The sequence below is a fragment of the Falco punctatus genome (assembly GCF_963210335.1).
Source record: "Falco punctatus genome assembly, chromosome: 3".
NCBI classification, from domain to species: Eukaryota; Metazoa; Chordata; class Aves; order Falconiformes; family Falconidae; genus Falco; species Falco punctatus.
The window spans coordinates 114,403,901-114,417,761 of NC_137582.1; the positions used below are offsets into that span (position 1 = coordinate 114,403,901).

At 59.3% G+C, this 13,861-nt stretch overlaps 1 protein-coding gene across 4 annotated transcripts; it reads left to right on the forward strand.

Moving 5' to 3' along the window:
• The first annotated feature begins 2,011 nt into the window (after positions 1–2,011).
• On the forward strand, positions 2,012–13,345 carry TMEM200B (transmembrane protein 200B). 4 transcript variants are annotated; one of them, XM_080379109.1, is made up of 2 exons: positions 2,012–2,164; positions 9,543–13,345. In XM_080379109.1, exon 2 carries the CDS (start codon positions 9,566–9,568, stop codon positions 10,850–10,852), a length of 1,287 nt encoding a protein of 428 aa, XP_080235235.1. In that variant the 5' UTR covers positions 2,012–2,164; positions 9,543–9,565; the 3' UTR covers positions 10,853–13,345. The 4 variants fall into 4 exon arrangements, 3 of the variants coding, with proteins under 3 accessions (XP_080235235.1, XP_080235236.1, XP_080235234.1); XM_080379110.1 differs by lacking the exon at positions 2,012–2,164 and adding an exon at positions 2,176–2,712; XM_080379108.1 differs by lacking the exon at positions 2,012–2,164 and adding an exon at positions 2,722–5,017.
• Positions 13,346–13,861: the final 516 nt, after the last annotated feature.

Sequence of the window (13,861 nt, forward strand, 5' to 3'; positions counted from 1 at the left end):
GATCCCACTGTCTGCAAGGACACAGGCAACAGCGGCATCCAGCTCCCGCTCCGCCTGGGTACCGCAGGATGGATGGATGGGGAGCCAGGCTGAGCTCTTCCTCCTCTGCAGGAGCTTGTCCCCTGCACAGCCCAGCTTCAGCCCCAGAGAGCTGCAGGCAGCTGCCCCCTCCCCTGTGCCTGCCTCCCACCTCTTGTGTGGGGTTAAACCCCCCAGGAGACGGACCCACTGCAGCATCACTGGGCGACCCGCAGCTGGAAACAGCTTTTGAGTGGGCTGCTGCGTGGGGATGGGCAGTGCCCCAGCATCACGGCCCCTGCCAGCTCCCGGCCCTGCCCGCGCTGCCGAAAGCGCTGACCCTTGCTCCTAAAGCCGCCGGCGCTGAGCTTGCTGCTTCCCTCTCCAGCTCTTTGGCCGGCTCCGCCTGGCACAGGCACAGCCTCTGAATAGAACTCAAATTTTGCTCAAAAGCATTAATTTCATCTGGATTGTGGAGTGCCCAGATGGTCTCCAGTGGCAGCAAAGGGAGACCTTGAACAGCGTGAAGAGTCAAAGTCAGATATGATTCCTCCCTGGGCAGCTGGGTTTGTTAGCTCGCCTGGATGGCTGGGATGAGCGAGGCATCTCTCTGGTCCAGCAGTGCAGAGCTGTTATCCTCACCCTTCCCCCATGCTCATCACTCAAGAAGCTCCAAAGTTTCCCAAACGCTGCTTTAACTGAGCCCAGCTGGGAGCAGGGAAGGTGACCCCATGCAGCATCTCCACAGTGTAACCCAGAAATGTGGATTTTATTTCTCTCATCAACTCACAGGATGATGGTCCCCTGCCAGAGACAGGTGAGGAGCCCGACATCCTGTGCCTCACTCTTGAGCTTCACCCCCAAATCCCTCTCCCGGGCAGTGCTCCCTGCCACAGAGCTGGCTGGCTGGGCTCTGCATCTGCTTACAGACCCCGGGGTGCTGGTGGCCAAGTCACGCAGGGAATCACAGAGCTGTGTTTTGTGGCTCCCTGGGGACAGCTGGGGTCTGGTTTGATGCTCTGAGATTTACCACAAGTATGGGGAAGGGAGGGAACGCAAGCTGGGTACATGTTTAATTAAAGGCTGATAAACAGCCTCTCTGCCTTGCAAAGCATCAGTGGCTGGGGGGTGTAAGGAGGCCAAACCTCCTCAGCACTTACCAGTGCATGGTGTGGTGGTGGTGGTGTGTGAACACCTTGGCGAAGCTGAGGTCACTTGTGTCGGTGCATTCTGATGTGCTACCGGTGAGACACTGCCCGCTGCCCTGAGAGGAGGGGGATGCGGGGATGGAGATGTGGGGATGGAGATGAGGGGATACCATAAGTACCACGATCTTTGGGGCTGAACGTGTGGGGATGGAGAAGAGGGGGTGCCATAGGTACCCCGATCCTTGGGGCCACCGTGCTGGGGGCCAGCTCCTTGCAGAGGGTCTCCTCCCTGTGCCTGCCCGAGGAGAAGGTGCCTCTGGAACCTGCTTGGACCTCATCTGCGGGGGGGGCTGCACCAAATGCCCCAGGCTGCCTGAGTTGACTCGGGTGACGCTGTCACCACAGCTGCCGAGCTCTCCCGTGCTCTCCCAGCTGAAGGGGGAAACTACGGCAGGCTGGCCTGGCTGGGAGGAATGGGATCTGCTGGTGCATCGCAGGGCGCGGGCCTGGGGGCCTGGGCGGTGGGACCGGGGGAAGGGACTCCGGGGCTCCGAGCATCCCCTCGGGTACCGGCGGGTCCCATCCTGCGCGGGGGGCTGGGGACGCTGCTGGGCCTGGGGCCGGCGGCAGGGGGATCCCCAGCGATCCCCGCAAAGCGATCGCAACTTTCCCACGGCCGGGAAGCGGCTGCCGGCCCCGCAGCCCCGGCGGGACGGGGGATGGGGGGTCCCGTGCCTCGTCCCCCGCCCCTTCCCCGCCAGCGCCGCGCTCCGCCCCCCCGCGGGGCCGCGGCCGGGGCCGGGGCGGAGACCCGGGGCCGGGCGGAACCCGCCGCCCCCCCGCCCCGCACCCAGACGGCCCCGGCGGCGGCGAGGGCGAGCCGGGAGCCGCCCCCCCCCCGCCGCCCCCCGCAGCTCCATGGCCCCGGCCGCGGCGGCGGAGCCCAGCGCCCGCCACCCCCGGGGGAGCGGCCCCGGCGGGAGGCGCACGGCTCGGCGGTGAGTGCGGGGGTCCCGGGCTTGGGGGGGGCACACGGGCACGGCCGTACACCCACAGCATCCCCGGGGGCAGCGACCCCGCGCGGGATGCGCAGCGGGCACCCACGGGCACCCAGCGGGGTCCCGCGCCCCCCGCCCCCGCAGGCACAGCGGGACCCGCACGCCCGGCCGGCCGCGGGCACACGCGTGGCGGCGTGCACGGGGCGCGCGCACACGCGTGTGCAAGCCCACCACGGGCACACGCACCCACGCGGGGCCGGCGGCCGGGACCCGGGCAGCAGCCGGCTGGACTACCGGATTCCCAGATCTGGGAGCCCACGATTTTGCGGTTCCCCCAGTCTCCTCGCTGAGGGTCGAGGCGAGGAGTGGGCACGCAGCAAGTCCCCACGCAGGATTTGATGTGGACGCTCGAGAGAAGTGGGTGGAAATTATCCCGGTAGCTCCTGGAGTGGGATCAAGAGGGTCTTTCGACACAGGGGACTCAGCTTTGCGGCTTGGAGGGAGGGGAGCGACCGAAGGCAGCCCCCCTGCTCCCGTCTCGCCTCCAGGTGGGTTCTGATTCCTCCTCACGAAGCAGGGGAGACAGGGCTCTGACAGGGTGAAGAGCCCGGAGATGGGGGGGTTAAAATGCTGGAGGCAAGAGGAATCCGGGCGGCGGGGAACACGCTGGGAACTTCATTGCTCAGGCAGAGTGGGATGGGGGTCCCGGGGGTGGGAGGGATGGGTGATACAGGTTTGTACCCGCTGGATAACTTGGGCCATGCCTGGGAGCAGGGAGGACTTGGCAGCCCCCCCGGAGTGCCCTCCCTCCCTCCACGCTGGCAGGGATTTTTCAAAGGAGCAGCAGGGAAGGTGCCAAATTCAGAAAGAGTTTGGTCCTAATTCCCTGGAAATCCCAGCCTACAGAATTCTTTCCCCTCTCCTTCCTTTTCTCTTGGCCATGAGGATTTGCAAGGTGCTTGGCCGCAGCCTGCATCTCCAGGTGCCCTGCCATCCTGCACCGCTTCCCACAAGCAGGAATTCTCCCAGGAAAACCCTCTGAGCTCCCCACACCTCTCCCTCCTCCAACCAAGCAAAAAGCTGCCATTAGAAATCCACTCTCTGTTTAAATTTAGATGCCTGCATTATCTTGAATTTGGATTTATTAATTATTTGCATCTGGTTCATATCAAAAAAAGTTGAGCAATGCAGATGTCCTGATTTCGGCATCAGCTTGGAGGAGAAACACAAAATTTGCCGGCTTTTCTATTGTCTCCTTAAACAATGGCCCATCAGAAGCAGCCAGGAATTACGATCCCCTTCGCAGGGGTCTGACATGAGTTAAGCTTCCATCCAACTTGCATGATCTCCTCGCTATGGGTGACTGCGGCTCATTTCCCAGCCGTAGAGATTAGTCTAATTAGCAGAGCAAATCTGGGTAAGGCAAGCTCTTGTAATTAGTAATCAGTTGGATGTTTCCACGCACTTTCTTTGCCTGCAGGGTAGAGAGGAGTTTAGCAGATGGCCCCATTTTGGGTGTAGGGAGGACTTTGGAGAAGTCAAGGTGAATGGAGCTGGAGCTACTGGTGGCACTGGTGGCCTGGCCCTCCTCACTCCCGGGCATTGCTGCATCCCATTTGCCCATCGGGACCTTCTTGCCTGTGGGAGTCCATCAAGCACAGGGTGGGAGGCAAAGGGACAGACACCTCTGTGTCCCCAAACCACCCCGGCACCATCTTTCCCCGTAGCCTGCTGTCCTGGATCAGACTCCAAGTGACGGTGGTGGCCCTGGTGACTCCTGGCTGCTGCCTGGGATGTGTGACCTGAAGGTGGGAAGCCCCCAGCCTTTGGGGGGGCGGGCAGAGGGCTCTCACACCTGGGGTCTTCTGTGCCGCAACAAGGGGAAAATAGATCACAAGCCCAGTTAAAACCAGGCGTGGGACCCCCAGCCCAGGACCAGAAGGTGGTTCCCACTGGGAAAGGGGATAAGGGGAAATGAAAAAAGCCCAACTCAGCCTGGAGAGAAGGCTCAGGGGGGACCTGATCGCTCCACGACTCCCTGAAAGGTGGCCGTAGCAAGGGGGGGTCGGTCTCTTCTCCCAGGTGACAAGTGACAGGACAAGAGGAAACGGCCTCAAGTTGTGCCAGGGAAGAGTTAGATTGGAACTGGGGAAAATTCTTCACTGAAGGGTTGTCAAGCACTGGAACAGGCTGCCCAGGGACGTGGAGGGGTCACCGTCCCTGGGGGTGTTTAAAAACCATGTCGAGGTGGTGCTTAGGGACATGGGTTAGTGGTGGGCTCGGCAGTGCTGGGGTAACGGACTCGATGGTCTCAAAGGTCTTTTCCATCCTACAGGATTCTGTGATTCTAATCCTTCCCACGCCGTGATAATTGGCGTTACTGGGTTTATGGGTAAGCTTCTGTGAGGGAACTTAATGATTATGATTGATTAACGGGTCTCCCCAGCAGAAGCTGAAGCTGGAGAGACAGATTTTGTCACTGCGTTGCGGACATGCTCGTTCTGGGGTCATGGCAGGGAGGTTTTATGCCTCAGGACCGAGCCCGGAGGAGGCTTTGCAGCTTCAGACTGGGAACCAGTGGGTTCTGGGATGGTGACAGGGTTTTCTGCTGGGAGAGACCCAGAAATATGTCTGGCAGCTGTTTATCTTGTTTCTTCTCTCTGGGCACCTTTAATGTGTAGCCGAGGGGGGAAATTTGATGTGGACTGAGAAAAATAGGAGAGGAGGAGGCACCACGTAGGCGAGGACGTGGGGCCTCAAACCAGCCTGAGCATCCAGGATGCTGGATGCACCACGCAGCAGGACCGATGCTGCTCCCCGCTGGCTTCGCCTCTCCTCCCGCGGGGATGGGAGGTAAGATGGGGAGCGGGGAGCCAGTGCCTGGGGGCTGCTCCGTGCCGGGGGCGGTGTTGGAGGTTAGGCTGAAAGGAGTTATTTTTAAGCGTTGCATCTCGGCGCAGACTGTCATTACCGTGCTCCGTTCCTTCCCCGGGGGTGGGGTAGCCAGGGAGGGCTCTCGCAGCGCGCCTCGGCGCGTCCTCGTGCCCATAAGGTCTTGGCTGCCTGGGTCCCCCTTCCCTGTGGAGGGAGGATGTGGGGGAGCTCAGCTACCACAGACTCTGGCATCACGGGCTCCCTTGGGGGCTTGGATGAGGCAGAGGGGGCTGTGCTGTGCCTCGGCGCTTTGGGGGTCTTGCCCATCACCGCAGCCTTTAACCATGCTGCGGGCTTTGCTGGCTGATTTGGCCACTGATTTCAAAATCGGTTTATTCCCAAAATCAGGAGAGCGGCTTTAAAGTCGCAATATTTTAGGAAAAGAAAAGGAAAAAAGAGGTGCTCTCTGTCAGGTATTTCTGGAGTGTCTGTTACAGCCTGGGCTGCTCCCTGTACCAGCTCCCTGGGTGATGCTCTGTGGGTGTGACGTGCAGCAGACCCATGGGATGGGGTCCTGGGTGCAGGGTGGGATCGTGCCCCAAGGGTGGGCAACGCAGCCTGGAGCGGGGCAGGACGGCAACAGGAATGCTTTCCCTGGGGAGTCGCTGGGTTTTAAATCTCGGCTGGCATGGTGGAATCTGTCCCGCACTGAAGCCCTTTCCAAGCGTGAGCCAAGCGTGCTCCTGGAAAGATAACTGGCAAGGGGGATAAAGCTGCAAGGGGAGGGCAACTGCCCTCAGGGCTGCCTGCGCTTGGCTCTTTTCCATGCGGCGTTTTTGCAGCTCTCCGACACATCACTGAGCTGGCTGGCATCTCCTGCAGCGTGGCACAGGGGTGACACTGCCAGGCACCAGCACAGCCCCTCATCCCTTGGCCGGAGAGAGATTTTGAGGCCAAATCTGCTTTTTGATAGCCTGTGGCGTGTTGCAAATTCAAGCTGGCAATCTGTTCATGGCGGGGGCAGAGCATCCCCGGGGCACCCAAGGGATGCGGGGACCCGCATCCTTCCCAAGTTCCGCTTTACTCCCAGTCCCAGCTCTGCTGTTGTCGGATGGGTTGGGATTTAGTGTCAAATTTTAGGAGCATCTGTCTGAGAAGGTGGCGGGAGAGGATTGGGGTGGGAGGGTGGAGCCAGCAATATGCCTTCATGATGGGGGGGATTAGAGAAATATTTGCGTTTATTTTAATGCCAGGCTTATTGTGGGGATTGGAAGCTTAACCTGGCAGCAGAGCAGCCCTCATCTCGCTCTGTAACGCTGACGGCGTTGACATTTCTATACCGTCATTCCTCCCCACCGGGAACTGAAACCTCAAAACTGGAGGCGTTGGGTCCGGGTGAACCACGGCTGCCTCCAGGCTGGAGGGGGGTGGCTGGGGGCCCCGAGCCACCGCCTGTCCCTGCCAAGGGACCCGGCTGTCCCCCTGCCCAGCAGGACCCATGGGACACCCAGCCCTGCCCTCCGGCTGAGCTGTGTCTAGCGCCGCTGCTCCGACATTGAATTAATCCATTCGCATGAGTGTCGATGCCTGCGAGTTGCAGAATTGGATGGCAGCGCTGGGGTTTTTTTGTTGTTTTTTTTATTATTTTATTTTATTATTTTTTATTTTAAAGAGCTTATATAACCTTGGGGATTCTATTAATAAAAATAATGGTTTTGAACTCCGGGAACAACCAGCCCCGGCGATGAGCAATTAAATGCTCCAACTTCAGAAAGCAGACAGCTATCGGGCAGGCGGCGAGGAGATAAGGGGGAGGCGCTCAGGGCAGGAATAGTGGCAGGATGCTGGGGAGGGGGCAGGGGGGATCCCCTGCCTGAGGGCAGACTGCAGCATCTGCCTGTCCCTCCTGCCCTGCATCTCCATCCCTGTGCCCAGGGAAAAGGAGAGGAGTGGGGAATGGGGCTGCTTCGGACCCAGCCGGGGGTGGTGCAGGGTGGATGGGCACCCTCTCCTCCTCTGCACCCATTTTTAAGCACCCCAGCTCCCACCGCGTAACACAGGGATGAATCCAGTACAAAAAGGTGGGAAGAGCAGCCTGGTGTGGCACAAGGGAGCATCACCTGGACCCAAGGCAAATGCTCCAGGTGGGACCGGGGGGATGCTCCTGCTCCCCACTGGCATTGGCTTTGGCTCCATGGGGGCTCGAGGGGGGTTAAAGGAGATAACCACAGAACTGGGTTTAAAGAGGCGCGGGGCCAAGAAGAGGAGGTGGCTGGTGTGTGCGATCAGTGTGGCTTTTGGGGCCATGAGCCCTGCGGGGTCCGCATTCAGGGGGATCAGTATCAAACCACCTTTGCTCCACTCTTGTGGTTTAGGAGGTCTTACTTTTTTTAATCCCTAAGTAGCCAGGAAGGCATTTGAAGCATTTGATATAAAATTATGAGAGGTTGAATCTAAGCTGGTAATTAGAGAAAGCTGGGACATAACCTAAGTCAGGGCATTTGGAGACGAAAAAGACCCCACAGTCTCAGGGACATGTGTGAGTGCCTTGGTTGTTTCCCTTTAATACCGAAATATTTAAAACCTCATTTTTCCATCCAGGGTGAACATTGCATTGGGTTTATTGTGTTTCCTCCTTTGCAGTGCAGGTTTATGGGCTTGTTTCACCTTTAACGCCCCAGTCAGCAGTGGGCTGTAGGTTTGGGTTGTTTTGTTTGGGACTTTTATTTCCTTTAAATCTCCCTTATTCAAATTGTCACAGCTTGGCAGCCTTGTGCCAGGAACACGCTGTCATCCTGAAACTCATATCTTTAATTCTTTCCCTCTGATGCTAATAACACCTTAAGATGATTAAGACCAGGCAAAAAACCTTGGTATCTGATGTTTCTGCCATTGGTGATGCTGGCTGTTGGCTCTTGGTGCTTCATTCACCTCACCCAGTAAAATCAGAGCGGTCACCCTCCTCCTACGGGGGTGTTTCTCCTTGCATTTAATTTCTGGCTTTTAATTGCTGAATATCAATGCAACCGGGCTGCTGTGCTATCCGAATGCTTTCCTTTTGCAATTCAAGATGCCACGGCATGGTGAGCCCCCTCCCGCAGCATCCCTTGGCCGGGGGCCACCCTGCCGCGCTCCCCGCTCAGGCCGGTGGCACATTGCCGGCCGGGGGCTGGGAACAGCGCGGGCAGCGCTCCCACCCTGGCCCCCAGCAGCGCCGGCAGTGCCAGGAGATGCAGGCAAGGGCACGGACATGCCGTCCTGCCCGGGTGCACAGCCACAGCCCACATGACCAGCCATCGCTGGGCGCACGGCAGCGAGCAGCCGGGCTGCGCTGACACAGATGCCTGTCAACATGAGGTTATTTATTTTTTTTAAAGATGTTTTTGGTCTGGAACATGTTCAGAGTGTGTTGTAGCTTCCCCGTGTCACGGGGCACCTCTTACCCTGTGCGTGACAGTGCCAGCCCAGCTGATGCTTCCCCGTCGGGCTGGTCACCAGCTGGTTTTGGAGGCAACTTTGACACCTTGCTCATCTGAGAAGCAAGGAACTGGATAAAATGAGAAACCGTGCACTCTGGAAGGCCCCGTAAATCCCTGGATGTGGAGCTTTATCTTGGTGTGCGTGAGGGCAGGACCCTGTGGATGCGCCGAGCAGGTCAGCTTCCCCCTGAAGCAGGCAACAGCAGCGGATCAGGAAAAACGCCTCTTTCAGCTTAAATCCTGTCTGGGTGCTGGGTTGGTGAGTCCCGCGGTCTGACAAGCAGCTTGAGGACGATGGGATGTTGGTTTCGGTGTTTGGTCGTGTTTGGGTAGCGAGCGGGGCAAATGGGGGAGCTGCATCGCTTGCAGGGCCCTGGCGGGTGTGGGTTTGTCAGACCTTTAGTCTGGGTTTTCACATGTAGCTGTGCCTCAGTTTCCCCGGCCAACAAATACACGGCCCCTTCCCTTGCTGTGGTCCAGCCGAGCTGGCTGGTGGCACCTTTTGCAGTTGTAGGACTCGGTGAGCCAGGACAGGTCATTTGGGCCGCCGATGGCAGCGGTGTCTGTGCCAGAGCAGCACGTGGCACAGTGGGGTTCTGGCCATCCTCACTGCCTGGCACAGCCCAGGCGTTTGGAGGCTTTGGCAGCGCGGTGGGAGCGAGCTCAGCCCTCCACCGCTCTGGGGTGGGGAGGAGTAACCAGAGGAAAGCAGGCAGGTGAGGGAGGAGGGCAAAGCTGCCGGTCCTTGACGTGGTGCAGCCTGTGGGCTTGGGGTCCCCTGTGCTCCCAGCATCCCTGTGCTCCTGGTGTCCCTGTGCCTGCCATGTTCCTGGCATCCCCATGCTCCCAGTGTCCCTGTGGTCCCCGTGCTCCTGGCATCCCCATGCTCCCAGTGTCCCTGTGGTCCCCGTGCTCCTGGCATCCCCATGCTCCCAGTGTCCCTGTGGTCCCCGTGCTCCTGGCACCCCGGGCACGCAGACCCTCCAGCGATGCTTCTTCACCTTTTTCTCCTCCCCACCCCACAGGAGGAGCGGTCAAGCCGGAGACAATGACTGCCGAGAGCACCGAAACCAATGGACCCATGCGGGAGCCAGAGGCCGGGGGGGACAAGCCGGCGGTGCCCCCAGCTCCGCCGCGGCGCCGGGGACGCAGGCTGAGGCGCAAGTCACCGCCAGAGGTCCCGGTGAAAGGGCAGCTCCGCATGCGCTCTCCATCGGGAGCCTTCGTTATGGTGGGCATCTCAGTGGTCCTGGTGGGCATGACCATCGCTGTGGTGGGCTACTGGCCCCACCGGGGACCCGGGGGCATGGGGGCCAGCGCGGGAAATGCCAGTATGACAGGGGACATGAGGAGAGAGGTGGCCACTGGGCGCCACATGCCCCACAGTGAGAAGCTCAAGCTGATCGGCCCCGTCATCATGGGCATCGGGCTCTTCATCTTCATCTGCGCCAACACCATGCTGTACGAGAACCGGGACATGGAGACCCGCAGGCTGATGCAGAAGGGGCTCTACTGCATGGCGGCGGGGCTGCCAGAGGCGGCCAGCCCCGAGGCCGGGCACTGCTCACCCGTCCCCAAGGCCAATGCCGAGTGTGTGGAGGGCTGCTACCAGGTGGACCTGTCCTGCCAGCCCTGCCCCGGCCCCAGCAGCAAGTGGTCCGACTGCTACGGCCCCAACAGGCTCCAGACCATGGCTGAGTTCCTCCAGCACCCGGCAGCATCCCCCGCCACCTCCCTCCTTAGCCTCCGCTCCGGTGCCTCTGCCGAGGCCAACCTCAGCCTCTCGTGCCGCGCCGGAGCCGAGTCCTTTCTCTCCTCGGCAGTTGGCACCTTGGCATTGCCCGTCATCAAGCTCAACAACCGCTTGCTGGACGCAGCGGCGCGGGGGGCTGGCAAGAGGGCAGAGGGGGGCCCTGCCGAGCCCCACCTCGAAGCACCGTGGCTCTCCTGGGCTCCGCTCTCCAGCAGTAGCAGCGTTGTGCCCCGCAGACAGGACCGTGGTGGTGGTGGCCACATTGTCATCAATGTGGATGGTGGCCGTGCGGGCGCGGAGCCGGCAGCAGCGGAGCTCAGCCCCGATGTGCAGCTCCACACTCCGGGACACTCCAAGTCGCTGGACCTCGGCCAGCCGAGGGTGCTGCTGGTGGCCCCCATCAAGGACCGTAAGAACCGGAGCTGGCCCCGGCTGGACCACATCAGCCTGGTGGGTTACGCCAAACTGGAAAGTACTGGAGAGTCCTCGGACCAGCTGCTGGAGCCCAGCGAGCCCCCGAGCCGGGGCAAGCCCCGACCCAGCTCCTGGGCAGTGGGGATGGAGCAGGGCGTGCGGGTCTGAACATCCCCAGCACCCTCGGGGACCGTGATGTCGCAGTCCCTCATCCTGGCCTTCAGCATTCACCAGCGACCCCAAATCCCCACGGCCAGGAGGGGTTCGGGGGCAGCGTTTCTAAGCAGATGCCAAGAGAGCGGTCCCAAGGCACTGCTCCCAGGGGAGGACTCGCCTGGGGTGGGATGTCCTCTCCCAGCTGCCTCTCGATGGCTTCCCGGTAGATGCCCTTGGCCTTACAAGCCCTTCTCCTGGTGGCTTTTCTGGAGGAGCCCTTGCTTTGAGACCCAACACAAACTGCAGGATGGGGACATGGTGGGGGGTGAAGTCCCACCAGCCCCCGCAGCACTTTATTTCAGCGGGGGTGGGGTGGGGGGGGTGTTTTGGGGGGTGGGGTTCCCTTGCCCAGCCTCAACCCACCGGAAAATTTGCTTGACCAGAGCACGTAAGCCCAGCGGGGCTATTAAATGTTACCTTGATGCCATGTGGTCCTGCCTTGCCTCGTCATCTTGCCTGCGGGATGCTCGGAGGAGGCAGCACGCCTGCAGCAGCCTGTCCCAGAAGGTCTCCAAGACCTTGCTGCCCCCACCCAGGCTCATCTGGAGAGAGTAAGGATGCTCTATAACCAGCTGCTGAATATTTGCAGGATAAGGTGATAACCTCAAGGTTTGGGGGTTGGTTTTTGCAGAGTAGGGATGTACAAGGTGCCCGGGGGAGCTTCAGGCAGCGAGGCGGCGAAATTACGATGGAGTCACTGGGATGCGGCAGTTCCCGAAGCCCGGCTGTGGGTCAGGGTTCCTTTGAGCTGTTTTCTGGTGGTGTGAAGGATGCAAGTACCGCAAAGAAGGATGCGATGGGGCAGAGAGGCAGGGGTGAGTGTCGATGCTGGTTTTGCCAAGCCCTGTTGGGTGCTGTCGCATTGTTTGGTGCCCTTTGGATGCAGAACAGGAGCTGCACGGGATGAGGCCAGAGGGTCAGCCTCGGCACCGGGGTGGTGCGATCCCTGGTGAGAAGGTAGCACAGAACCAAAACTCTCCAAAACCCCCAGCATAGCAGAGAAATGCAGTAGGAAAATGTGGATAAACTGAAAGGTGAAGTAGAGAAAGAGGTTGGCTCTGCTGGGTGAGGCCGTGCTGTGGGGTGCAGCTCACATCCCATCTCGGAGACAGCTCCGGGCTCGGGCTCGGCAGCCTGGAGAAGGGAAGCATTGCCTGCCCCATTTTCTTGCAAATGAGCAATTTGCAATGCTCCAGCATTTCTTTCCCAATCCTTTCCCAGGGCCTTTGCTGTATTTACCCCTGGGAAGGTGCGGGCTGGTCACTCCTTTGGTGCCCAGCCCCAATTCCTGTTGATTCCCACTGGTGCGTGGCTGTGGTGTCCCTCCGATGTCCCCCAGGGGTGAAGCCCCCCAGGGAGGGCTCAGGGGGACAGGGAGGGCGAGGAGGTGTCAGGTCCTACTGTCCACGGCATGGCCACAAGGCAGCAATGATGGGGCCTGGTTAAACTAAAAAATTGGAGGACTATCCTTCAGCTTTGTATTTTTAAGGCAGGGGCTGGCGAGTCCCAGCTGTGCCGCCGGCTCATGCGGACACCGGGAAAATCTTCCACCAGGCTGTCCTCCCTCAACCCTGGCAGGAATGATGCTGGGGTTTGACCTGGTGCTTCTCTCCAGAAAAAAAACTTTTTTTTTTTTTAACACCAAGTCCATCTCTGGCTCTGGTGGAGGCTCAGGCGCTGGGGGTGGGGTGGGTGTTGGGCACCCACTGCCAGCCTGCGCTGAGCCTCGGGTGGCTGCTGAGGGCACCGAGGTGGGAGCATCCCCACAGCCCCTCTGTGGTGGGGTACCACTTGGGCAGACAGCTACATCTTTCCAAACCATCTTTTTTCTTCTTTACGTGTTTCTTTCCCCCCATCTCTGGAGAGATGTCACCTACTAAAAAGCAGAGAAAGATTATTTTTTTTGCAGCAGCTTTCCCTTGCCAAAGCATCCAGCACCAGCATCTTGCCAGGCATCCAAGGACCACCCCTGATGCTGCTCTCCTCATCTCCGGGATGCCATAGGGTACCGACAGATGGATCGGAGCGAAGAGGCAAGGATGGCTCTGTTCTCTGGTGACGCAGGAGGCTTCAAAACGTGACGTTGCAGCTTAGATGGGATCTCTGCCTTTTGCCTTCCCAAAACCAGAGCCCACTGTGGTGCGTGTAAATGGCTGAAATGTGTTTTATTTCTTTAGGATTTTTTATTCCTATGTCTGCTTCTCCTTCCCTCCAGTCTGAAGTGAGCACGGAGCCTTGGACCTTGCAAACCTTGGGGACAGGATCCTTCTCCAGACCAAAACATCCCTGCAGAATGGCTTGGAAACTGCCTTTTCTGGCAAAAATATATTGCCAGCACTATATATATAATATATATATATTATATTTTTTTATAGATATATATATAAAATATATATAAGCATTCCTAGCAGCTCAGAGACTGATGTCTGGGGCTGGAGGGGGGTGGGGGGGTGGGGGGGGGCACCCCTGGCCAGGGGCTTTTGTCACCCAGGTTTGTCCCTCCATGGGTCTGGTGCCAGGGACAGGGCTGCGGGAGCCGGGGCGGGTTGTGCTGGCGCCGCTGTTGGCTCTCACCTGGCTTTCATCGCCTTCCACGTTGCCACCAGCCTCAGCACCGGAGCTGGGAAAAGGCAGATTAAAGCCCGCAAGAAACAACCCCCACACACACATTCAGTTTAGGGAAGTCAGGGTTCCCACAACATCCCATCCCCCCCACCTTTGAAAACTCACCATGTTTTGCTTTAATTTTTATTATTTTTCATGTTAATGTCTATTTTGCCTTTCAAGCAGGAGCGATACCCGCTTCAGGTTCTGTTGCCTGGGGCACATCCAGCCCCATCTCCACCTTCCCCTGTGCCCCTCCGCCTAGCTCCCACTCTGTCCCACGTGAGACACCCCCCCCAAGGGCTGCTGAACCCCTCTTTTCCCAAAAAGCAACCCCTACACCCTGCAGTGGTGGGT